A 27,676-nucleotide genomic window follows, 5' to 3' on the forward strand; every position below is an offset into this window, starting at 1 on the left:
TACTTGTAAGTGTAAACAGTAACTTTTTTTTTTTTAATTAAACCTGCACCCTGGAAGCTTATAAAGTACAGCTGGGGTGGTAAGCAGTGATTCCCGCCAGGGGTCGCATGGCCAGTTACTGTTCTCCATTATATTCTCCGACTGCAGCATTGATGACAGGCTGGTATTGCATGTGCATTAAAACTTCCTTATAGAGAGTTTGATCAGTTCAGATTTATCATCTCAACTACTTGTGGATGTTGGGGTGGTGAGCAAGAGGTGTCAAGATTGGGCAGCCACAACCAAATACCATTGCAGGTGTGCATTTAAGCCATATGAGCTGAATTGGAGAGTATGGCATTGGCCTATTTAAATGCTGACTCCCGTGTATTTGCGATTATTGACTATACTTCTGCTGTATTAGAGGCGAAAAGATACATGTGAACCTCTAAGGACAAAGGCCAAGATGACAAAATCTGATTTTTTTCCTTCCCAAATGACCCAAGCACTTGTATGTCCCCTCCAGAGTGGAACAAGTTGGAAAGGCAGCAGTGAAGGATTTTCATCCCCTTTTCCACTTGGGTGCTTTCACGAACAGTGAGGTGAATGTGGAGGACAGGCCTTTTCCTCATCTTGAGGAGAGGATGGAGAAATTGAAACATCTCATGTTATTGAATGGTCTGACTGAGCTCGAGAGGATGCAGAGCAGCAAAACAATACAAAATCACTGTATATGGGAGGTGAAATGAGCAGTAAATTATAGAAAAATATTTTCAAGACCTGTCTATCCAGGCCAAGACTAATTTATTAGTAATAAACTTTGTGAAGTTAACAAATATAATTAATGGATAACCTCTACAGTGGAAACCAGGAGAAGATGGCAAACGATTTAATACACAGTTACGCAGCCGATTCCTCCTTTGTAGTGGAACATGCTTCCTACGTGCCCTCTCCCTCCTGAACCATTCTGAGAGCTGCTGGGGCAGGTGTGGGCACTCCTGTGTCAGGATCCCAGTTCCTCTCCAAGGCCAATGGAAAAGGGCCTTGTGCTGACAGCTGGAGTTAGGTAGAACACAAAAGAATATGTTAATTCAGGGCTTCTCCAACTTGAGTGTGCAACACACACAGATTTTTCAAAAGAGATTGCTAGGCCATCTCCAGGGTTCCTGCTTCCCTCGGTCTGGGCTGCAGCCAGGACTTGGGCAGTTCCAGCGGTGCTGCTGCAGCTCCAACCTTTGTGGGTTTCAGTGTGAGGTGCCTGCTTTCCATGGATGGTACAGGAAATCGTGTTTTTTCAGAAACACAGTTGGAAGACATCATGGAGAGATCAAATGTTAATAAGAATTACAGTTATTCCTAGAGAGATAGTAACAACTAGAAAGTATGTTACCTGATTTGGTGTCTCCCTGAGCTCCACCTATGACCACCGCCCCCCACCCTGCCCCACCAAACACTAAAGGTCTTCTATCTTCAACAAATGCAATGAATACTCCAGGGAGACATCTAACCTGTGTTGACTGGAATTCCTTTGCTTTCCTGTCACTTGAAGTTTGAAATGGTAAACGTCTTGGCAGATGGGGTGTGGGTTGGTTGGGGGGCCAATTCTGCCTCCACTCTAAACTCGGCGGGGATTGTATGTCAGAAGTGTTGGACACAATAAAGCAAATCCAGAGTACTGCCAGTCCTAACTGACGTGTGATGGGTGAGCTGTACTCCCAGCTCAGTCTCAGCCTGATGACCTCACAGCAGCCTCTACCTCTGCCCATTTCACTGTCTGACTTGGGCTGTAGCCTCAAAGACCTAATGAAACCATCAAGTTTTGGTCCACTTTCTGCCTCAGTCTTTTCCAATCCAGGATATAACTTGTGAGAGCCCTACCTCATTCTTAAACCTTTATTGCTATTAATAGTACAATATACTCAGATCTGTTCAGAGCAGCCTACTGACTTCTGGCTATGGCACCTGCAACGGGTCAGGGTGCTCACTCTGCACCCATGGGGAGCAGCCAAAGCTTACAGTCGGCTTGCTGGCGGAGCCTGGATCAGCGCAGAGCTCTTGGGGAAAGGGCCACATTCAACTCAGGACAGGGTCTGCCCAGCCCAGCAGGGTCCAAGCCTTGAACACCCCATCAGAAAAACCTTTTGGACACACACCTCCAATAAATGTATTTCTAGATAGATTTTATTGACTTATGTACATTATCCAAAAAATGACAATATAAAAATATATACCAATAAAAATTAGCTGTTTCTGTACTCCAGTGGTAGAGTTTGCCCGCATTTTCCTCCAGATCAAGGTCTCAAGACAGGAACTGTGTCTTTTCTGGTTAACTTAGTATATAGGACCTCAAATTTAAAGGCACTCAATGATGTTGAATGGCTAACAATAAATATAAGCAGGGTTTCTCCCAAAGAGGAAGTAATGGTCACTGAAAATGAGATGATGGCAGCATTAAGGGAGCAGTAAATCCAGACCTGGGAGACCTCCAGTTGTCCACTTCATGTCCATTTTTCTCAGTTCCCTTATTTGTAAAATGAGGCAGTTGGATAGGTCACTACTTAGGTCTGTCTAGCTCTACATACTCTACGAAATGCTACATTTGTTCCCATGTATATACAGACTCATTCTATTATCCAAAGATGAAGCATTTTTCCAGTGGCTGTGATAAGGATCTCATGGTTACCCAGTTTAGGAAATAGCCCGGTGCCGCCCACACAGCACTGCAGGGGTTCTCAGCAGAGTTGCTTAGCCAGTCACCTCCCTTTTCACCATGTCTCCTCAGGAACTGCACAGCTAACTACTTCACTCTTTGCAGCCTGGACCCTGTGGGCTGTTGCAGCATTTGCTTTACAAATCTTTGCACATTTTGCTAGGAGATTCAGACCTCTATAAAGATGAAGTCTTAGCCAGGGATGTCAAACCTGCGGCCTATGGGCCGCATGCAGCCCAACACAAAATCGTAAATTTACTTAAAGCATTGAGATTTTTTGTGTGTGTGATTATGTGTTGCAATGTATTTAATATGTCTTCTTCCAGTGAGGAGCAGAGATGCCAAAAGGCTGGATACCCCTGCCCGGGGAAAAGAAGATAATGTCCCTCTTCCTGGTTCTCACCCTTTTGAACTTACCATTCCTGGACAGCTCTACCCTCTTCCATTTACTCCTGTTGTCAAATAGGTAACTTTTTGTGGAAGTTAAAAATCCTCTGCCCCTCTCAACTCCAAGCCAACAGACTTAGCTGGGGTTCAAAACCATAAATGCATGCATCCTTGTCATTATTCCTGTCTCTCATTTTCATACCTCTAGCATTCAGAAGGCAGTACCTAACACATACCTGTGGTGGACTGAATGCTTATCATCGCATAGTGCTCTAGGGTTTTCAAAGCATTTTAAATACATTATCTCACTCTTCTCCAGACATCCCTATGATGTCACCATGGTAGATGATTGTGTATTAGTTTATAGCAGAGATTTAGAGACACTGAAATGATTTGGCAATTTTTGAAACAGAGGCATGGCTACATGGAACAGACTGTCAGAGGGGAGGTAGGAAGGGGGGACTGGAGGAAAGAAGGGGAAGGGAGCGAAGGGCATGTACGTGTAACCTACAGACACAGACAACAGTGTGGCAATGGTCAGAGGGAAGGGGAGCAGGAGCTGGGAGGAGGGGGGTGGGATATGGAGACATCGGTGAAATGTCAATAAAAATTAAAAAAAGATTAACAAAATAAAAATTGACTTGGCAAGATCAAGGCTATTCAAGTGAGCGAGCCAGAAAAACTGGTCCTTCAGACTCTAAGTCTCATTTCCTTTTGGTATGTCCAGTACGTGGTACATGGAGACAAATACTTAGAAATAACAGGTCTACCAGATGTTAGGAATGTAAAGTCTGTCACAAACCATAAAATTGTAGTTTTAGATTAAATTGAATAATCAGTATCAGTAGAGTAGAACTTACCAATTAATTTCATGCTATTCGCACAGAAATGGGCAAAGTTGTTAAAACACAGCAACTCCTTTCCTATTAGAGAACACAGCTGACTGTCAACTATAAAGAAAGAAAATTTTGTACATCTCATTATGTGGCTTAGTCTGTAGTTCAATGTACCCCTATTCAAAGTTCCTGACCTCAAAGCCTATCTCCTCATTGTTTAGATACATTTCTAAAAAGCTTGGTTATGACAAAGATAACGCAGACCAGATGGTCTGTTTATTGCTGTATTCTCAATCCTGGAACGCTGCATGACAGGCGAGTAGTAGGTGCTCAGTAGGTACGTGCTCTGGGAGTTGTTCTGAGTGCTGTCTGCCCACATGCTGAAGTGGTTTGGCTGTGCACAGCTCAATTTAGCCACCACACGGATTCCCTACTGCTGAACCCAGGTACCGCTTAGCCTCTCAGGGCCAAAGGGCAGTGGAAAATAACCACAACACACTGACCGGTTGTGGATCCAAAGCTTTTCATAACCAAATTTAGCGGTCATTTTGCAGCAGGCAGCTCACAAAACAGTGGGTGGCTGGCTCTGTCGGTGCTTGTTGCTGGGTTGAAAAACCCAAGGTAAAATATCTTTCTTGGGCTAAATACCCTTCTTGTGGTACTTAACTGTTTTATGACTGAGTTCTATTTCATTGCTCTAAGCTAGGAAACAGGGCAGTTAAGGAATCGAAGAATGGTCCAATTTAACCTTTAAGACAGTTTATATATCTGGTGGGATTTTAGGACACAGGTATTTGGGATTTTGTGAAGCCACTGTTGACATATGTAATGTGAAGACCCACACCTCTAAAGTGCTCCAAGCATGTCTGCTTTTTAGCCTATCAAACAATATATTCTGCATACTAAGTACACGAGACATTAAAAAGTGGCAGAGTCTAACAGACTTTAGACTTAGTAGGCCTGGAGCCCAGGCCCGTCTCCTCACCACCACCTCCCCGACCCTCCTATTACTCGCCTGCCCCCGCCCAGCCCCAGCCGTGCTGCGAGCAGAACAGTTAGGTAAAATGCAGGCTGAGTGTGTTACAGACACCTGATGGAGACATCCTCAGTCAGCGCCTCAACAAATACTGGGTGATTAAGAAAATCTCAGTTGGGCATTTTTGGTAACTTCAAAGACCTTTAAGATTTGTTCTAGTATTAAACTCAGGGTTCTGTGTAAGAGAATGAAGACACCAAATAGTTTGTGGTATTTGTTCAGGGCTGTTCAATGTATACATACGTGGAGGGTTCACAGAAAATTTGTTTCAATGGGCAGACAATGCCAAAGCCAACAATGAGTCCTGCTGCAACCTAGTTTTGAACAATGGCCAGAAAACCTGGAAGATCCTATGAAAGCAACTCAATTAGAAATTGCTAGCTAGAACTACATCTATTTGTAGGTTATATTACAAAGTCAAGCCTAAGACAAAAACTGCACATGGTTAAATCACTCTTGAAAACCTTCATCATGAGGACCACACGCTACTTCTCTCAATCAACACGACAGCCACACCACCTGCTCCAGCATCCCACCAGACTTAGTAGCTGGCTTGTGTTCAGGGGTCATACTGCTCAGATGATGTGTATCTCTGAACACTAGGAAAGAAGCTCAGTCTTTCAAAATAACTATGGAGGAACTCCCTGAATTAACTGCAAATCCACACTTCCCATCTCACAGTTGTTCTGGGGAAAAGAAAAACAAAAACAAAAACTTCTGGCCCTGGCTGGTGTGGCTGTGGATTGAGTGCCAGCCTGTGAACCAGAGTTGTTGGTTCAATCCCCAGTCAGGGCACATGCCTGGGTTGCGGGCCAGGTCCCCAGTAGGGCACGTGTGAGAGACAACCACACATTGATGTTTCTCTCCCTAAATATAAATAAATAAAATCTTAAAAACAAACAAACAAACTTTTGGACCACAACTCACAGTAAAAAATTCATTTTAAATTGTAACCCACTACCCACACATTTATACATACGAAAAAATTCATAAAATATTTATCTTTATTACATTTTATGTACTTGATTATTCCATTGTTCTATTTTGCTTTTAAAAAAGAATCAGGTCACAACTCATTAACAGTTTTCTTGATCCCTAACTGGGTTACAACCTGCAGTATGAAGACCACTGAGTGTCTTCAAGCTCTTGGAGTATTTCAAGCTCTTGACAACTTAAGAGAATTATGTAGGGCAGTATCTGGAGGTTAAGAAAAACAACCAAAACAAGCACATTTTGTCCATAATATTTTAATACTTTTCTGCATTTAAATACTGGTTTTAATTTTGTGATTGTAACATGGAAGATCCAACTTTTATTATTTTTTAAAAACATCATCAGGATCATAAAGTTATTATAGAATAGTTACACTCTATACACTCCCAAGATACTTTAAAATGATTATGTTTTGAGTTTGTGGATGAACAATGACAAGAATTCAAATACATCATCTGTACAACCTGGACTAAATACTGGTTAAAGTGTTTAATTGGACAAACAACTGATAAACTTGAAGATAACCAGCACGATTTCACAAGAGACCCAGCTCATCCCAACTAAAAATTTTCAATTGCAATTGACACTGATGTTGTATAGGTGTAGAGATTAGTTGATGACACCAAACAAATGGGAAACCCTTTCCTCATTTTCCTTACTTTGACTCTTACACCTCTCCCGGCCATCCCCCTCCTTGCTCTGGCTGCCCCTATATGTCTGGCGATCCCGAACTCAGAGCTGCTAGGATGACCCTGCCCTCCAAATTGGGAGTCCTGCATTCTAACTAAAACACTGTGTTCTCACTCAGGGAACAAAACCCCCTCATCACCAATATTGTTAAAGTTTCTATTGCAGTATAAAAGGGTAACTGAGTAGAAAAGAGAGTAAAAAGATCCTTTTTTTTTTTTGGCTTGGGGAAGAGAAGTAGGAAATAACTGGATGAGAAAACATCATGTATATTCAGAGTATGCAGGAATTCGCCATATGGAAATAATTCTAGAGGGTCTGAATACTGTCTAAAGGGCTAGCACCTCTCTAAAATTTGACCGCTTTTAAATTCTTTTCACATTCTCCTAATTTGTGTATCTGGTTGGACAGGATTAACTCTAGTGAAGTACCAGTGTAATTATCTAAAGGTAAAACGTATCTTTTTTCTTTTTTAATACAAATATTTTAGTGTAATCATTTTATTTACAGAATAAACTGCAAAAGTATATCATTAACATTTAGTGCAAATGCAACAAACGATAATTAGATTTAGATACTGCTTTGTAAACTTTCCATACCTTTGTAAAATAAAGCTATCCAATTTAGTTATGAGTTACTTGCCTGTGTTCATGATAGTTACCAGAAAAAATGGCAAACAAAGAAATATTTATAGTGGGCATATAGAACTTTTTTGAAGGTTCCCATCAGTGTTTATGGTGAATATACCTTCCCTCCCTAACCCTCCCATGCTCCCACACCCCAGCCCACAGCTGATTGTAAAATAAAGTACACATCTGAGGTATAAACTTTTCTTTTTTTAAACATCACAATACAAAATGTTAAATGGTGATGTAGTAAACTGATATGATAATTTGTTGTTTGCCTGACTAGCATTACCACCATAGGCACTTTTCCACATAGTCCAATTATGAACAGCATTTTTCTATAATAAGGCATAGTCCATGCACATCATTTAGAGAAAGGTAAATTAAAAATAGAAAAGATTTATGGAGCATGAAATCCACGTGCATGTAATGTTAAGCATATGTTTTATATGTATTTTTCTCTCTGTACAGAATAATAAATAGCACTATATCTGATGCAAGTAATTCACTTCCAGGATTGTGCATATTAAGTGATCAGACTAATCCCATCATTAAATTATCACCTTGCATTTATCATTAAGACTCCATTACCATGTATGAAATATATACAAGACATGTTCCACGTGACATGACTTTCTGCTTTACAAAATGGATCTGATTTCTGTGTTTCTACAGAGATGAACAAGTCAGAAAAGCATCTACAAAATGCCTCTAACTTATGTAAGCACATTTGTGTATAAACATAATGAAGATTTTGAAGTGGGCAGTCATTTCTACTTCAGTGAGTAAAATTCCTTGCCTCAACTCCATGCTTCAAGGTTTTTATCAGAGGCCAGAAACTAATAAAACTAAATAAAGTATTATACATTTACGTTCTTATAGCAACGAAGGAAAGAATTTCACAGGGAGTCCTTCACTGCTCTGCTGCAGTTTCTGATCAAGAGGCAAATAGGGACATTGCTCACATTTTCTAGGCATGTCTTGCAACATCTTTTACAAACTAACCCAGATTAGAAAAAAAAAAACCCATACCTGTTACTGAATACTACAAATATTGAATCAAAGGGTCAAAATCCGTCTGATTTGCTTTCACAATAACTGTATATTCTCTCACAAATTTCATAAAAATGTAAGCTCATTTTACCCCGTTCATTTTACCAGAAAGCAGTTTATACCCATAAGATTTGCACAGATGTTTCTGTTTGAAGGTAAGAAAGAACCAATTTAGGAATTGCCAAATTGTGTTTCTAACAAACAAACAAAAAAGTCTGTAGCACAACAGTGTACAACTTAAAATACAGGAAATACAAAGATAGCTAAGAAAAAAAAAATAAAGCTTTTCCTTCTTTCTCCATCAGAACCAAAGTTCTTCATGGGAGTAAGACTACGGAAAAAACAAAAAAATCACAGGTTATTGACAGCCCTCAGTCATTAAGAGACACTTTTCATGACAACATGAATCATTACAGAAATCAGCAGCAACAAATTCTATGATTATGCAAAGCAAAAAAGAAAAAAAAAATTCTGGAAACAGGTTTAACTGCAGGCCTGAAATGAGAACCCCATCCAGGCAGCTGGCGCACAGAAAGCGTATGCCTGTGGGCGTTCAACTTCTGTGCTTTTCTTTTGTGCACAAAACCTGATACAACTGAGGATCTTAGGCTGGACCACACTAAATTAAAAATTCTGAAAAAGTTTCCAAAACTTAAAGCATCAATTTCTAGTTGTGATTCAAAGTTGATTTTTTTCCTCTTCTAGGAGCAAGCAAATAAAAATATAGCCATGTACATGTAATTGTACATGTATTTATAGTTATATGCTGAGTGTGGAGAGCTAGCAGGAGACAGCTAGTGTTAGATGTTCAGCTTTGCTATTGCAGTATTTCTTCGTTTTTGTACACAAGGCCAAGGTGCTGGGCCATAGACAAGGCTAGAGATCCTACGTTCCAGCTTAGAGCATTCAATTTTTTTTTAAAGTTTTCCCTCCAACATGGAATGTCACACAGCCTTGCTTCAGTCACTGTAGGAAAGAAAATGACAAGTAAAAAATTCAGCCATATATCATTACCAACAGCTGCAAGACTACCAAAAACAGATTCCTCCCACTCCCTGAATTTGTGGAATGCACATATTCTCTATTAAAATTTGTTCAAAAACTTTTCAACTTTAAGAATGTAAAAATTATCCCATCAGAAGGAACAGAAAGTATAAGGAATCTTTGAAAGTTAGAAAAACTTTAAAAGGGTAATGTGCTATAGGTAAGCAAAGGGAATTAACTAGAGGTCTCTGGATTTGTACCCCACATACTGGCATTTCCTTCTTCTTCGTCTTCAGTAAAAATTATGCTATATAATTTTTCAAGAATTTTAAAATGTTACTCAAGCTCTGAAAGAGAGGCCTGACTTAATGTAGAAAACCAACATGCTCAGATCACATCAAATGTGTAAGCATTTTAACTAAGAGGTTTTAGTATCTTTGGACATCATTAATTTTATCTAATTTCTCTAAAGATGATACTGATTATTGAAAATTACTATTTCTCCATCACCAAAATCAGGAATGTTAGTTTTCCTAAGGTTTCAATGCTGGAATCCACTTCATATGTACATCTTCCAAAACTGTTATGAAACAAATATTACTTTAGGTGGACAAAGATTTTCTTCACATGTTAAAGTTTGAATTTGGTTCCTTGTTGGAAAGGAGCTTAAGTGGGACTCAAGGGTGAACTGAGTATTAACCAACGAGTCTTTTCATTTCCATCTTTATATATATGCTCACAGGTCCACAAACAATGCTACCTTCCTGCCTCAGAAGTAAATTTTTTTCCCAAAGGATTTCAACCCCATCCTTCTAGGTCTACTAAAGAAGAGAGTGTGTACACACACAGAATCAGTCAATAGAATACTGACCCAAATAAAATAGTAGTATGTTAGTATGTATATTTCAAATGTTTAAGAAAATCACTATTCTTCTCAAACATAGTTGAGAGCACGTTCTCTCTATATATACCTATATTCTGATTTTTTTCTGCATAATACATGGTTATATTTTCTGTCCTGCTTTATTAGCAAGGCTGTGGGTAGAGGTAAAGAGAGAAAGCAGATAGAGCTGCATGCTCGGTCTTGGTTACAGCACACAGCAACTTTTTAGAAATCTTAAGGTTGTGAGAAGGAACACCTAAGCAAGGTCACAAGCCTGCTGCCACAGTGTGGAATCAGGTTTCTGGTTTGACAAATACAGTGCAGAGACAGAGTCAATAAGAAATTATGTGCCCAGAATCTAGCCACAACAATTCTAAAGTACAAAATATTCTAAAAATAGTGCATTTATGCAACACACTTATACCCCAGGAGAGAAAATTCCTCAAAGGTCAGGCTATATATACCAAAACACTGAGCATTCAGATTAGTAAGGACAGAAGTTGTTTAACACTTTCAGGTCAGTTCTTTTCCAGGAAAAACTAAGTATCTGGGACATCAATGCAATAAACCTTGTGTTAGCATCTGACAATAAATTTAACTTTTGAGTTTTTTTTTAAAAGACATACTACAGATAGCATCAGAAACCAAATTTAATTAAAAATGGCATTCATTATTTGATTACTATTAATATTTTTATCTAATTAAACTGACACAAGAATATAAATTTCTCAGCTAATGATTTAACTAACATTCACTGTAGATAAGAATGAAAGGATGTTCATATATATATTTACTGCCTGTAAATTATACTGCAGTGATATCTATTAAAAATTTAACACACAGAGAGTTCATAGAAACAGAATTATACAAACGTTCTCCAACAGACCAAAAAATGCTCAAACTCATCCATAATAAGAGAAATACAATTAAAACTGTATTGTGAGAGTACTTTTTACCTATCAAGTTGGAAAAACTCAGAAAGCTTTGTTTAACCCACTGTGGGACAGGGTACAGGGAAATGGGCACTCCAACACGTTACTGCTGGTGAGATGGTGAATTACTACAGCCTCTGTGGAGGGCAATACCTGAACTACAAACGCACAAACCCCCACAGCGCCAGTGGTGTTCACCAACTAGTTTATCCTGCATATAAACTCTCAAGTGCAAAATGACATACGGATATAACTGCAACACTATTTGTTCGAACAAAAAATGGAAAACAAGTTTAATATTTACAAAGGGAGGTTAGATGAATTATGTATATCTATACAATGAGATATTGAATCACCTTAAAAAAAAAAAAAGAAGCTCCCCACCTGTATGTGAAGAGCTTCAAGGCAATAAAGAGTGCAAAAACAAGATGCAGAATGATGTGTACAGTGTGCTACGTTTTCTTCAACAAGAGTATGGGTGGGAGCAATACAATTGTACTTGCTTTTTCAGGCATTTAAAAAAAATCTCTCGCCTTGGCTGGTGTGGCCCGCCTGAGAACTGAAAGGATGAGGGTTGGATTCCCAGTCAGGGCACATGCCTGGGTTGTGGGCCAGGTCCCCAGTTGGGGGTGTGCAAGAGGCAACCACTCAATGATGGTTCTCTCCCTCTCTTTCTACCTTCCCCTCTCTCTAAAACTAAATAAATAAAAACTTTAAAAATTTTTCTGGAAAAATACACAAGAAACTAGTAATATCAGTTATATACTTTTGCGTATGTGGATGGGGGACCAACCTGGGTGAACAGGGGGCAGGGGATGAATTTTACTATATACCTTTGCACACATTTGACTTCTGAATCATATTAACATATGACTTAAAGAAAATTAGATTCTTGCTCTTTGTGCAAAGATGTTCAATGTAGCATTACTTGACAGTAAAAATATGAAACCAATACAAATGTTACCATGGGGGCTAGTTAATAAATTCTGCAACACTCAGGTAACAGATATTAATATAGTGAGACAGTATATATATCGCATGTCTTTATATGAAATGATAGTTAAAACATATTAAGTAGAAAAGCTACAAAACAATAAATATAAACATATTTTTAAGACAATAAAAAATACATACATATAAGTATATAATTATATATAAAATTCTAGAAGAATATACCATAAACCTAACAGTAATTTCAATGGAGGAAAAGATATAGAAAATTTATACTTCTGAAATTCTTGAGTTCTATAATGTTAAAATTTGTTTAAATAAACAGGTATTATTTAATATAAGCAGAAAGACAAAAAGTAAGTTTTAAGGCTATAAAAACTACAACTCTTTATCTGGGAACATCATAAAACACAGAAACTACTTTCAACAGTTAACTAAATTTTAATATCTATAGACTCATGTTAGACAAAGTTTAAGAAAAAGATAACATATATCTTCCAGTACCTGTTAATACTAGAACAAAATAGATTTTCCTGCCGTTTTCTCTTGGACATAAGAAGTAAAACGTTTTAGAAACTTTGGATACTCTCGTTTTGCCACTGCCCTTAAGACTGAGGCTGGTGCCCATCCTCCAGGGTTCACTGTGAGTTAAAGAAAAAATTTAAATATATCAAGATATAATTCTCCAAATACACACGAAGCACTCACTCATTTTGTTCCTTTGCTTTTAAAAAATTCTTCATGTTGGAACAATCAGCATCTCTTAAAGTTTTAACCATTAATCCTTAATATTAACCACCAGGCAGGAACAGATAGCATTTATTATCTTTCTGAAGTGTTCTTACTTCCCTAAATTATATGTAAATATTAGTATAGCTACATTTTAGGGTACCTGAGACACATTTATTCATCAAACTCTACTCTAATCAAATAGTAACTTGCTCAGGCATAAATGTCTCTTTAAACATAGTAGCAGTTAGGGTCCTGTATAAAGAAGATATGAGGATTTGATTAGATGGACTTCAAAAACTACTGCCGGGAGAAAATGGGTGTATAAGGAATCAAAGCGACAGGGCTGTCCAGCAGCAGGCTGACATAAATAAATATGTACCTAGCAACTAATTAGGGATGAGGGACCAATCAATGACACAGAAATGAGCAAGCCTGACAGTAAGAAATTTCCTTCCCCACTGTTACTTACATTCCCAATTCTACATATATTCTCTTAAGTAAATTAATAAAATGGTTCTGAAAACCAAGAATAGCCCTGGCTGGTGGCTCAGTTGGCTGGGTATCGTTCTGCAGACCAAAAGGTTGAGGGTTCAATTTCTGGTCAGAGCAAATACCTGGGTTGCAGGTTTGGTCCCTGGCTGGAACACGTTTAGGTATGTATGGGAAGTCTGCCAATTGATGTTTCTCCCTCTCTTTCCCCCTACTTTTCCCTCTCTATAAACCCTCCTCTCTAAAAATGAAAAAAAAATCCTTGGGTGAGGATTAAAAAACAAAAAAAACCCCAAGTATTCTTTTTTTTTTTAAAAGATTTTATTTATTTACTTTTAGAGAGGGAAGGGAGAGAGAAAGAGAGAGAGAGAAAAAAACATCAATGTGCAGTTGCTGGGGGTCATGGCCTGCAACCCAGGCATGTACCCTGACTGGGAATCGAACCTGTGATACTTTGGTTCGCAGCCCGCACTCAATCCACTGAACTACGCCAGCCAGGTTAGTATTCTTGATATAACGTTTTACAACTTTTTATCAAGGTTTATTAAAGGTTTAAAACAATCTTTCTATACAGCCCCAGATTCAAAAATTCTGATATAGTAGTTCTGGGGTTAATTTTAGGTATGTGTATATTGAAAGTTTCCCAATAGTTCTGATACACATCTTTCCAAATTAAAAATTACTTATCTAAAGAATAAATACTCAAAAGGCATCACACAGATCATACTAAGAACACCCACATTACCGAGTAGCAAAAACAAACAAGTGAAATACATACCATTAGCTACATACGTAATCTTGCATAAAATGTTGTCCCTGCTAATCTCCTGGTTTCCCTCTGGTGGGCTTACCAAGGTTTGACAAATCATAGCGATATTTATTTTGGCACGGACACATCGATTGTTCAGCTGTCAAAACAAAAAAATAGGAACAAAACACCAGTAGAGCAGATACCCCAGTATTTTGTAATCTCTTCGGGTCTCATTTTACACTAGCTTCACCGAAACTGTAACTCATCAAAATCTCCAACAGAATCTTGGAAATACCAAGAAATAACACATGCAAAGCTGATACAACACAAGGAAAGATTTTCCCTCCTATTACGTAGTAAATGGAACTAAATTGAGGTACAAACCAGAGGTTTTGCCAGTAGTTGATAATGGCTTGAGAGGCAACTGTGAGAACTAGTCTACATATATTACCCATCAGCTCTGTCTCACTTCACCTCAGCAGCAAAGGAAAATGGACCTGCTGAAATGGTCAGAGCCATGACCACTGTGCCTCAGACAGCACATGGACTATTTATTCCATGAAGCCAACATAACACAGAATCTAAAAATCATGATCAAATCTAGTATCCGTGTGTGTGTGTGTGGCATGTGTTTAGTCACTTTTGCACTGCATTGTATAGTTAGCTTTATATTCTACAACTATACACATTTACACACTGTACTTACCGGAGCACTGTCATGATCCACAGAAAAATTACAAACTATCCAAGTCTCAGGGTCATTTTCAGTCAAGGCTGGTATCTTTCGAATGGCAGAAAGGTATAATACATCTCTCTGAGAAGCAGGCCACACTCTCTGTGAAAGAAGTAAAATCATTTGAAAACTTAACTACTTTTTACTCGTGTAATATGGAACTAACAGAAATAAGTGTAAATCAATAAATTATCTTAGTTGAAGGCAAAATATGTCAAATTTTAAATGAAGAGCACCTGACGTCACCGACCAAAGGATTAATTTCGAACACTGAGTTAATGGATTTGTTGAACAATTACACCAAAGGAATAATGTTCTATTTTTTCTTTTTTTAAAAAATTGTGGTTATCTGCTATTGAAACCATTTTTAAGTGTACAATTCATTGGTATTAATTATATTCACAATGTTACATAAACATCACCAATATCTATATCTACTTCCAAAATTTTTTATCTTTCCAAACAGAAACTCTACCCATTAAGCAATGACAGACACACTGTTATCCCCTTCCATAGGCCCTGGTAATGTCCTGTTTTTAAGTAGAGTGTTAAACCTCAGTTTAAACTGTTCAGAGACTTTAAAGCAAAGATTTTAGGCAAAGAAGTCTGCTCCTTTGATAGCACAGTCACTTTAAAGAATTCCCAATCAGTGAGACAGAACCTTTAAACTTCATGGTACATGAGGGAAAAGTACTGTTGGAATGACGCAGTGCCTAGGTCTCAGAGAATTGGAACTATGCATGGGTTAAGTGACAGATTCTAACTGAGTATAAAATAGAGCAAACAACTCAGTGTCAATACAACACAAATCATTGACAAAGCGAAATGGTTTATCTTTTAAAGATATAAAACTTCATGAAGTCAACCAAAGTAGTGTCAGAGAAATGAATATGAAGCCAATATAAATGAAAATTTGGCCATGTTAGAGCTAATAAATGAAAATCCACAGAGATGATGATAAGACAAATCTAAAAGGTGCAAATAACTTAAATACTAGGAGATGAGTAGCCCTATTTAAGGCCATTTTATAAAAAGAAGCCAAGTTTAAAGAGAAAGATGTATCATGTTTTTGGATTTTGTTGGAAAAAATGCTAGGATAATTTATTTATTCAAATAATTATAACAAGTTGTGTTACTTATAAATTATTTTAGTAGTTTTTAGTTTTATTTTTAAGAAATAAACTTAGTACAACCTATGTAATCTTCCCCCCATCTACTGTTTACCAGGTGAAATAAATCCTTGCAGCAGATTGTTTTCCAGGATCAGTCATCTTAAGGTAATAACACTCTTTTGAATCTAAATCATTGGCCATTTATTTTCATTCTAAATTACAGGGCAAGTAATTGATATTTTAACAACATCTACTAAATTTTAGATTTCACTTGGACCCTCCCTCAAACCTGTATGCTAAAATAGAATCTTCACTATTACACATTTCTTAAGCAGCTACCACGTAAAATGAAGCATGGCTCATAGTTATTAGATATAAGATGCCTCAGGTGACAAGACTGAGCTTAAGAAATACAGGCAAATCTCAAATATTTTCATATATTCAGCTCAATTAAAAAAATCATTTGAAAAAGAGAAGAATAAAGTACTTATTGAATTGTTGTATTTCCTGTATAACATACAATATTGCTTTTGGTGGATCTCTCCAAAATTTTAAATCTTTTTTTTTTTTTTTTAGAGATTTTATTTATTTTTAGAGAGAAGGGAAGGCAGGGAGAAAGAAAGGGAGAGAAACATCAGTGTGTGGTTTCCTTTCATGTGCCCCCTACTGGGGACCTGGCCTGCAACACAGGTATGTGCCCTGACTGGGAATCAAACCAGTGACCCTTTGCTTCGCAGGCCCGCACTCAAGCCACTGAGCTACACCAGCCAGGGCTTTAATTAATTTTATTATTCTTTTAAAAAAGATTTTTATTTATTTTTAGAGAGAGGGGAAGTGAGGGAGGGGAGGGAGAGAAACATCAATTGGTTGCTACCTCTTGCATGCCTCCAACTGGGGACTTGGCCTACAACCCAGGCATGTGTCCTAAGTGGAAACTGAACTGGCAACCTTTCAGTTCACAGGCCAGTGCTCAATCCACTGAGCCATACCAGCCAGGGTATTTTATTATTCTTTATTTGAAATACTATTTGGCAATTTTCAGAAGGGGAAGAGAGTAGGACAGAGTAAGATAAATATTAATTCTAAAATTTTAAACCTAGATTAACAGAGAAAAAAATGAAGGGAAGGGAACCAATTTAGATGACCATGTTTCTGTGTACTCTGGTATATGACCAACCTCTCAATAGTCATGCTCAGCAATTTTCCATTGCTTTCAGATAATCCACTTAAGGTCACTTTCACATCTATTAGTCTTAACATAGGCTAATAACATATTTTCCTTTCTCCTGATTATATTGTTATCACAGGAAACTACGATTCACTTTCATATTCACTAACTATCATGTATCTCCTATAGAGAGAGATTATAGGCTAGAAAAATATTTGGATTCCTGATTTATTAATAAAATTTTTAGATCTTTTCTGGCATTTAATTTTCCACCAATTTTACTTTAGAAAATTTCTATGCCTCAGTTTGAACTACAGTGGAATCCTTTTGGACCAAAGATATATTTACCTTGTGTGTTTGATAAATGATGATTGCATTATCAGCTAATGTTTCCACCACATGAAAGTTTTCTATAGTTGCTAAAATAAAGAGAAAATATTAGTCAAAAAGACATATTCTCTTTTTACTAGAATGTGATTAATTCACTTACACTGAAAGTCAGTTATAAATGAACATTATTGTAGAATAAACAGGATTCTGCCCCACTTGAGCTAGGCTGACATTGAAGGTAGTCAATACCTAGTTATTAGGGCTACAGATGGTGCTGTGAGACCTGACCACTGGCAAATCACATTTTCTTTGGCCCACTCTTTAGTTTCCATAGCAAAGAAGCAATTTAATTCTAATCATACTGCATTATGAAGCACAAGTTATTCCCTGATGCTGTAACCTCTCCCTATAATCCCCAATTTACTGAAGCTGAATAAACTGTTCTATCTAGGCTCAGGTGACTACTGTATGCAAAAAGAATACCAAACTGCCACTGGTATACATCTCATGATGCTCAGAAGCATTATTTATGCAATGTGGTGCCCAAGGGAAAGCCCATGCCAAAGTAGCTAAATAAACCACAGCAGGACTCACCTAGGATTCACCATGAAAACAAAATAGTCTAGGAAAAAAGTAGATAAAACAGAAACCTTAATTTTAGTCCTGGATTGTCGACTAACTAGTTCTGTGGCCTTGACAAATCACTTGACCTATGTAAATTTTACTTCATTACCTACCAATGCAGGATTGCTGGGGTATTAAATGGTACAATATACTAAGAAGAATTTTATACTGTGAAAAGTTCTATTTAAATGTAAAGCATTATTAGTTCCCTATATGATTCTTCAGATATATTCTATACTCATTTTGTAAACTAGAGATTATAAGCAGAAAACTAGGTTGGATTTGCTATTAAATTAAAAACAGTAATTATATTTAAATATATTAATGACAGCAGCTTACTTTCCCAATCATTGCGAACGTCAACATTCCAGAAGTAATTGCAGACCTCGTGTCCTGTAACTCCTTTAACTGCATGGGTAGCTTTCAAAGGATCAAGAACAATCCCATTTTCTTCTACTTCTCTCCTATATACCTACATAGGACATAGTTAAAAACCTGTTTAAAAAAATAAAAATCAAACTCCTAAAGTACAAACTTGAAAGCATGTTTTTAAATTTAACAGCATTTTAGGATTTTATTTATGAAAATCTCTTTATGGAACATAAATATTCTTCTAAAAGTAAGTTTAAAATTTTAGATTATTAACATATAAACACAAAAAATATTTAAAACTACAAACCCAAGGTAAACTTTAACTACGAAAAATATGTATGTAATAAATAATTACCATGAGCTGTTAAAAAAATAGATATATCAATTTAAACCAGGCATTATTTACTGAACATTCTCAAAGGCTGTTTGACATTGCTAAGAGGAGAAATAAGCCTGGTTAATACATAATCTCCTTAGGGATGCTGACTTAGGCAGCTTTGTTCCACTGATACATCTCTAGCATCCAGAACAGTATGTGAAACACAGTAAAGCAATTATTTGTTGAATTGATGATTGAAAGTTACAATGGAATAAAGATCTTTACTCTCTTGCTTTAAGTACTGAGGCTGTATATTTAACAGGCTGATTACAATTAATTATTCCAAAATTTAGAGAACTAAGTAATAAGTTTGACAAGTGAATAAACATGTTATCATAGGGAGAAGCAACTCTCAATTTATGGAGTGCCTATGGGGTCAGATACTATTAGACATTTCACATATAGTTTCTTTTTTTACAATCTCACCAAACTCCTTTCTCCCACATGCTTATTTATTTGTTATTGGGACTGCTATTTTCCTAGTTAGCTAAACTGGAACTCTTTCGACTTTTGATTCCTTTTCTCACACTTCACATAGCTATTAAGCTTATTACTAATCTTCTGTAAGACATCCAACAGCTTGACTTTTCTACTACCCTTTTAGGTAAGTTTTAATCATCTTGTACCTGACTCTCTCAAGTGGTTTTCTTGGTCTCCTGTTTATTCCCTATCAGTTTAATCTTTTGAAAGTGTTCCTTTTTGTAGTGACTAACCTATTGCTACAAATGACAGAATATTCTCTTTAATTGGTTATTTTATACTGCCCATAATCCAACCCCAATTTCTTTCTTTCTAATGTTGTGGGCTGTAGAAGAACTTACTTTCTGTTACTTAGTCCCTTCACTTCCTGGAACCTTCCTAGAGGGAGAAACAGCGACTTATCTGAATGATGAGTATAGAGGGACAGCGAGCAGGTCTGGCTCAATCCCTTCTTCTGTAGAGAACATGCACCCTGGTCTGCTTTAGGGCTTGCTCTTGTGGGGAAGGTCTGTGATCACCCAGGCATGTCGGAAACATTATGCTTACAGATAACATGTTAGCAAGACCCCATGACAGCTGGCCTCTCTATAACCAAATCAGCTTATAAGAATCATAACATTTTGGTATTTCATTTGCAAGTCTCCTCTATCTTATTTCTTAATTTGTTCTTTATTCAGAAGGAGCAGAAATTCCAATATCTATCACTGTATCCCATTTACTAGAATAATTCTGGTTAACACAGTCTATACAAATCTTTTGAATAAGAAATTAGCTTTCAATAAGTGAAAGTAGTTAGGACAGAGAAAGACAAATACCATATGACTTCACTTATATGTGGAATCTAAAGAACAAAATAAATGAACAAATGAAATATAAAGTGACTCAGATACAAAGAAGAGACTGATGGCTGATAGAGGGGAGAAGGGTTAGGAGATTAGGTGAAAAAGGAGAAGAGATTCAGAAGCACAGATTGGTAGTTACAAAATAGTCATGGGGATGTAAAGTATAGCATAGGGAATACAGTCAAGGATATTGTAATAACTATGTATTTCAGTACCAGGTGGGTACACCTGAAACTAATACAAAGTAATACTGAATGTAAACTATAGTTGGAAAATAAATTTAAAATTAAAAAAAAAAAGAAATCAGCTCTCAAGTTTTTGCTTGCTGTGTTTGTCTAAAATGCCCTTGCCTTAATTTTGTTCACATTTTTTCCATATCCAGACATAGTTCAAATGCTTCTCCTCAGTGTGAAACAACTGAATTTTTTGAATCAGTTCTCCTCCTTTTCCAGCTTTTTTCCACTTTTCATATGTATTCTTTATTAGGCACACTATTAGATGGAGCCAAGTCATACCGTCTTTTAAATGTCAGTATCCTCTTTACCCAACTAAAGTTTCAGCTTGGAGGGAATCTTATTAAACCTCTCCTTTTCTTTAGCAGTGTCTTTGTTGTGGGGTAATCCAAAGCTCAATGCTGCTGCTTTTCAATCAATCTCTGATTTCTTGGCCCTTGCTCTTATTCTGTCTCTTGTGTTTAGGGATGTGAACATTAGCTAACCAATGTCCAAATACCAAAAAAAGGTAGTGAAGGAAAGGACAAGAAATGAGGTATAGACCAAACAGGGGTATACAAAGTGACATCTGGGCACAATGTTTAGCACAGTTAAAAGAGAGGGAGAGAGAGATCCAAATAGAGAGCTATCAGCTAATTGTGACTTTTCATATCTAAACCACAAAATTTTATTTTTCCATGACCTAAGCAAAACAGAACGGTTTGTGCATAGATATGATCATAAAGAAATTATATACAAGCTAAACAAGGGAAGCAAAAGGACATTTTATTTCTCAGTATGTGGTACTTCTTTGATCATATGTAATAATTTGTTTAAAAGTAAGACTGTAATAGAGTTGCAATTAGCAATTTGTAACGTTTCACTGGAAATTACCTTCATTTCTCCTTCTTCTACAACCAACTGCCAATTGGCATCTCCACCTACATCCTGTAATGAATATGTCATGTGGTTCTGTACCATTTCTTCAACCTTGAAAAAAAAAATAAAGCTGTAAGAATCCACCTCCAATTAATAGGTATGACATAATCTCTAAAACAGAATGGTACTCAGTTTACTTCACTTCAGAAATGCTATTCTTAGAAAGGTGAGCAATCAAATGCACAATGGTTAGTAGGTTTTAAATAGTGTTGGAGAGTTTAGTTCACATTCCAGATACCATCATAACCAGGTTAATGACAGAAGGGAGAAAGGCAGGGAAGTAAGATGCTTCAATCCAACAACACACTGTATACCAGACCTAATGTGTGCCAAGTGACCAAAATAAGCATTTTCTGAAAAAAATATTCCTTCCTTTACCATAAATACTTCCTTAGAACGCTTCCTTAAAGCATAAAATCATTAAACTCTAAGGATAAAAGAAGCATGAAGGGACCACCTAGGCCAGTGTTTCTGTCTTTAAGATTACACTGAGATACTAGAAAGTTCATTATACACCAAGATTTCCCTAAAGAAAGTGATAAAACTTTTGTTTTTTCACTGAAATGATAAAGATTGTCTGTCTCTAAAGGAACTGGCTCCTTTACGACTTATGAAAAGACACTTTTTCTAAGCTTTATTTTCTAATCTTTTACTCATAATATTGTTTTATGTAACAAATACATTAGAAAAGGCATAAAAGAACTGAAAAATATGCATATTATACTTCGACTGTTTACTTACACTTTACGTCAAGTCTATTGTGTTCACTAGGGGTAAAAACCAAGAACCAGGTTTCTACATATTTTGAAATAAATCTTTTAAATACAAAATTAATAGTTGAGGGCAGAAACTCTTAAAATTATTAACCCTGGGGATATGAGTTTTCTATACAAAAGTATGTTATTGATATGGTATTGTGACATGTACTTCTACTACATCAAGCTTTCTGGATCTCAGGATGCATTTTTGATTACTGAAGGCAGGTGGCTTTAAGTGTCTCCTTAATTGAGTTTCTAAAATCTGTATTTGTACTAAACACTAACATAGTACTTTATTTTCTCAAAATAAAGTACATAATATTCAAAACATCGTGAATGGTGTTGGGTTACAGACCTGAGAGAAAATGTAAAGTGTTACTAATAACTTCACAAAGCCTGGATTAGAAAACATAACTTCAGGGGCTGCCTGGAAAAATCCGAGTGCCCCTGTAATACTGAAATACGCTTTTACAAGGTAAGGATGACTGATGTGGGATTCCAAGTGACGAATACATTAAAAATGTAGCTCTCTCTCAAAGTAAGAAGAACAAAGACAGTCCCAGTCAGTATTCATAAATTAAACACTGCAGTAGCACCGCCTTGTTCTTTGTGTCTCATACATCGTGACTTGGAGGAATTTTTACCCATTCTAGATTCTAAGATCTTAAAAATCTTTAGATTTGAATATGTACTTTTTATGTCAGACACTGGAAGTTAAGAACACCTATATTTATTATATGATTAGAGGCAGAAAGAAATACCTCCCCCAAAGAAGCCCTACTTCTAATGGACTACCTGTGAAAAAGTGTGAAGGATTTTATTTTTATTTTTAATTGTATTTTTTCCCATTACCATTTAGTCCTCTCATATCCCCTTTTTCCCCCACAATCACCACACTGTTGTCCAAGTCCACGAATCCTTTTTCCTCAATACCTTCACCCTCTAACCTCCCCTCTTCCAGGATTTTATTCCATTAAAAAACAAAAGGAGTTCTGTTTTTAAAAATTTAGTGCCATTTAGCTTTTTGCTGAAAATTATGCAGGTAATTGTGTTTTTGTTTGGGAGATTATTCCTGAATTAGCAATTTCAAAAGTTTGAAAAATGATTTGTTTTGGTCCAAAAGAAACCAGATTCTATAAATATAAATTGACAGGAGATAATATAAGTTAAAATAATGTAGAGCAAGCACACTTAACATTGTCCTTTTAGACAGATGAAAAAAATAGTATTCCTATCACAGTTATCACTGTGTCTATCTATGGAATTTCTCAGTCTCCTGCTCTTATCTATCTACTTCCTTGACTTAAGAAGGCTTGAAAAAGTCCAATAAAGAAAAAAACCAGATGTATTCAGTGTTGTACTGTGAAATCAAAGAAATACTCAATTATTGTAGTAACCACTTCTGCAAAGCCTTCATCAAGAAATCTTTATCCAAGTATCTTCCTCTAGGTAATAACATTAAGAGGAGAGATAGAATCTCATTTTAATGAATTTTATGTTCACTGCAATAAAATACTAAGTAGCTGATCTTACGGCAGGAGCAGTGACTAGGGTGTTCATGACCAGTCACTTTCACTTGTAACTCTGTATAACAGAGTAAGTGGGAAATCAGGGACCATGAAGTTGGATGACAAGAATAAACACAAGCCAAAGTTACCATTTTATTAGGCTCAAAATTTCATATACTAGTAAATCCTGTTGCTACTTAAAAAAAAAAAAAAAGAGACTGGGCCAAAATCACTGTAGTAGGTTTTCCCTGCTTTAATAGTATTAAACTTTTATTAAAAGTATTAATTTTAATTAGACTAAGCATAATTTCAGGAATCATGCTCTTGATTTTCTGGGGCCTAGAGATGAAAATGGCAAGCTAACACACACAGCATCTTCATACCAAACGAACTATAAAAAAAACAAACTGGAGATTAAACATATTTGAAATAAGGAGTGATAGCACTCCAATTATAATCCTTTCTTTCACCCTACACTTGATTCACTTACAGTATGCCATATTAGGAAGGTGTCTAACTGAATTTTCCTAACATTCCTAATATAGTAGTTTTAATAGAAAACTGTTTTTTGATAACAAAATTGTAATGAATAAAATTCTACTGAACAAAGATAAATCTATGAGGACTCAAACACAGCTCAGATCTCTTCTATGTTTATTATTACAGTTACAGAGTCAAAAAGAGATGTGTTGGATAGAACAGTTTATTAATAAAAAGTTAACAGTGTACTGTTAACCAAAGAGAAAAATGACCAAGGACATAAATAGTCCAAACATCCAAGAACCAAAATTCCATGTTTAGTATATCAGAATGACAAAAATTAACTGAATTATAATATTCCACATTAATAACAGTGAAAACTGACCGGGAATATAGCTTATTCAACTTTTTTAATGATTTGGTATTCTAATGTAAAAATTCATATATGTGGAGACCTTTGTCCCAACAATTCTACTTCTAGAAATATAGTATAATGAAATAATTAAGTTTACAAATATGTTGTATATACAAGGATGCCTATGTAGCACTACTTATAATAGAGACAAACGAAAATAAACTAAATGTTCAATATTGGGTGAGAAGGTAAACCCAGTATCTATATATCCATAAACTGATAAGGCCTTTACTTACTGATGGGAAGATGGGCCTAACTATACATTTAAAAAAGCTGGTTACAAAATACCATATATAGCATTAACTACTGTGATAGAAAAAGCCAATTAAGGTGTGTGTATTTATCAATATGTGCCTGATTTTTCATATGCATGAGAATATATATCAGTAGTGATGTAGTATTTTACTTTTATTTACTTTCTAGTTCTGCTACAATTAGCATGCATTACTGTACAACAAATAGGGGAGGAGTAAAATAAATAACACAACAATAATGTGTGACAATGGACATAAAATAGAAGAGTTTTACTCAGAACTGTTTTTGCAGTGATGCTCACCATAGATTAACCTGCAGCTGTACCACACACCCTTTGATTTTATTTTTTCAACAGATGGCTTTTTTCCTCTTTGATTTTCGAGGTGACATCTTTAGACGGGAACTGTGTTATATAAACAGATGTGACCAAAAGATCCATTTATAAATCTAAGTCCTTACTACTTCTATACACTCTGATTTAGAGCTACTTCATTCCCAATTTCTGTCCAGCAGACAGATTCATGATTTGCTATTAATTTCCTAGTTGAATCACTTATTTGAAGTTATTTTTCAGGGCATCTTATAATTCTATGTTTAATTATCCTATCCAATCAGGATTATGAACATAATTTCAACAAGAACAAAGCAGTCATGAGCCGAGACTTTACACAGATGCCAAAGCCCAATTAACCAATGGTTAAACTGCCAGAGCCCAAGTCTGCTAATGACAACAAATACTTTAGCAAGAATAAATACTCCAAGACCTCAATATTATTTGTCTTCATTTTTGCCTCTTTTGGCATATAATATAGTATAATAATCAAAAGCTAAAACAGAATCAGATCAACCACGAGCATCACATATTAGAAAAAAATTACCAGAAAGACCTCTCAACTTACATACCTGAGTTACACAAAAAAGTTAGATGGAGTAAGCTATAATTTGGCAGAAGTCTTATAAAAATCTGGGCACCCACTTCTCAGTGATAGAGTCATCTGTCCTTGAGGGCTTTCATCTATTCTATAGCTCTCTATAGCCAGGGTCCTAAGCCTGGATTTTGAAGCCCTAATTGTTAGGCACCTATCAGTGGCTTATATTCTCTTCCTGCTCTTATTACCTTTCTTTCATTTATAGCCTCTATATTCTTATATTTTTAAAGGAAAATGGTGGTCAGTACAGATGAGTTTTAGTTTGTTAATTTACTATTTTAATAGAAGGTGGAACTTAACAGAATAAACCAGAATCTTCCAGGATTTTCTAGTTTTGTCTGTGATTTATTACATGTATAAGCCACTTTTTAAAAGGCATGCATAAATAAGTGAATGAACAGAAGGTAAGAAATATGGGAATAAGTTTGACTATGTGTGATTTCTGATAAATTAATATATTTCTTTCTCAAAAAGAGAAAAAAGCTGCAAAAGTCAGAAAAACACAATCTGATTCTTAGATTTACTTTCTTACTACTACATAATTAAAAACTAATAAAAATTTTATTCATATGTAGAAACTAATAGGAATGTTTTAAGTTATGACTTTTAAAAACTTTTACTGGAATACTCTGATAGAGGAAAAATGTAGATAACTTTAATTAACTCAAAGGAACTGTGTTATTATAATGTTATTAAAAACTGACTTGCTGAGTACTTACTACATGCCAGGCCCTAGGTAGGTCTGAGTCCTAGCTGGGTCACAGAAGAGTGAGGAGAGCTGTCCAACATTATGCAGCTAACCAGAATTTAAACTTGGTCACTTTGGGAATTTAGCTTCTTAAAATAACATGATGGAATCCAATAAAATGCAATTACCATAAAGATACAAAGTTGAATTGCAAAGATGGGAAGATGGTAAAAAAAAAACTTGTTTTCCAATTAATGATGATGCTAAAATATATTGTTCCAATGATTTTATTACAAAGGCAGAGACTGCAAGCATCCAGCTTCCTGTCTTAAATCTTTACTGACGATATCAAACAACCAATTAAAACCAACTTCCGTAAATTTAGGAATATGAACAGGAATATTTTAAATATGAACAGGAATATTAATTTATCATAACCAACAGTAACGTGCATAACTACAACCTGTTCAATAGTGATTAGTACTATAATGGTGATAATACAAATATTGTTTAAACAGTTATTTCTCTGTTGAATATAATATTTTAAATTAGATTAGACACGAGACTGTTGAATCCTGCTTTTATACTCTATCATATCCTGTAAATCATATCCATCAAAGTTGCTGAATCCTGTCGAAGAAATCAGATATTACATGACATTTAAAACCAGGTATCTTTAATTATTTCAATTCAATTTGAAATCTTTCAGGTGTGCCTCCTACATGGCAAAATTTCAAGCTGTATTCACAGTAACAATACAAAGGGCACATGCAAGACTGATAGAGAAACTGTTTAGTAGACAAGGAAGGCCTTTTTAATGCTTATTGTCACTATTTAAAATTCAAAATGAAAACAAGTGGCCTAGCTAAAAGATTTCTCGGAACTGAGAGAGCAGGCTGAAATACAGTACAGAAAGACTCAAGTCCACTCTATACATTCATACAGTACCTGGGAGCTGAATCTGTGAACATCGTCAGAGGCACTGACTAGATCAATGGAAGACATGGAGGAAGAGCGACTATAGGGCTACCAGAGACAGACAAAGAAAAAACCAAGTAATCAGAACAAAGGCACAACAGAGCATTCAGTACCAACTTCCAAACACAAGATAAAGAAGGAGAGAACAAAGCACTATATGAAACAAACTCAGCAGCAAGTGCTGACTCCATGCACCTGTTATGTTATGCTCCAAAATCTTTGTAAAAAGAATTCAGTGCTTTCAGTAATACAAAATACCACTTAACCCCAAAGAAAAAAGAATTTATATATCTGCCTATGCTTCTGGTTAACTATTGTGGACTAGGCATTCCCTATCAACTACCACCAGCCCCCTTTTCCCCTTAAATAAAAGAAAAAGAACATTATGTTCATAAGAAGATTTAGAAATCTGTTTTGGAGATGTATACAGAAGAACACATGATAC

At 36.1% G+C, this 27,676-nt stretch overlaps 1 protein-coding gene across 3 annotated transcripts in view; it reads right to left on the reverse strand.

Moving 5' to 3' along the window:
- Nucleotides 1-6,179: 6,179 nt before the first annotated feature.
- Nucleotides 6,180-27,676, reverse strand: part of CERT1 (ceramide transporter 1) — a 115,306-nt gene continuing 93,809 nt past the window's right edge. Inside the window, exons 11-18 of one of the 3 annotated variants that reach the window (XM_028508356.2) lie at nucleotides 27,202-27,279; nucleotides 21,176-21,271; nucleotides 18,336-18,468; nucleotides 17,391-17,461; nucleotides 14,736-14,864; nucleotides 14,057-14,186; nucleotides 12,562-12,698; nucleotides 6,785-9,273 (exon numbers count right to left, since the gene is read on the reverse strand). In XM_028508356.2, the coding sequence (XP_028364157.1) occupies nucleotides 12,571-12,698; nucleotides 14,057-14,186; nucleotides 14,736-14,864; nucleotides 17,391-17,461; nucleotides 18,336-18,468; nucleotides 21,176-21,271; nucleotides 27,202-27,279 (765 nt within the window). In that variant the 3' untranslated portion in view covers nucleotides 6,785-9,273; nucleotides 12,562-12,570. Of the gene's footprint in view, nucleotides 9,274-12,561; nucleotides 12,699-14,056; nucleotides 14,187-14,735; nucleotides 14,865-17,390; nucleotides 17,462-18,335; nucleotides 18,469-21,175; nucleotides 21,272-27,201; nucleotides 27,280-27,676 lie in introns of all 3 variants that reach the window. The other 2 variants (XM_036020430.1, XM_036020431.1) reach the window with 2 other exon arrangements.

Source organism: Phyllostomus discolor, chromosome 3 (genome assembly GCF_004126475.2).
Source record: "Phyllostomus discolor isolate MPI-MPIP mPhyDis1 chromosome 3, mPhyDis1.pri.v3, whole genome shotgun sequence".
Lineage (NCBI taxonomy): Eukaryota > Metazoa > Chordata > Mammalia > Chiroptera > Phyllostomidae > Phyllostomus > Phyllostomus discolor.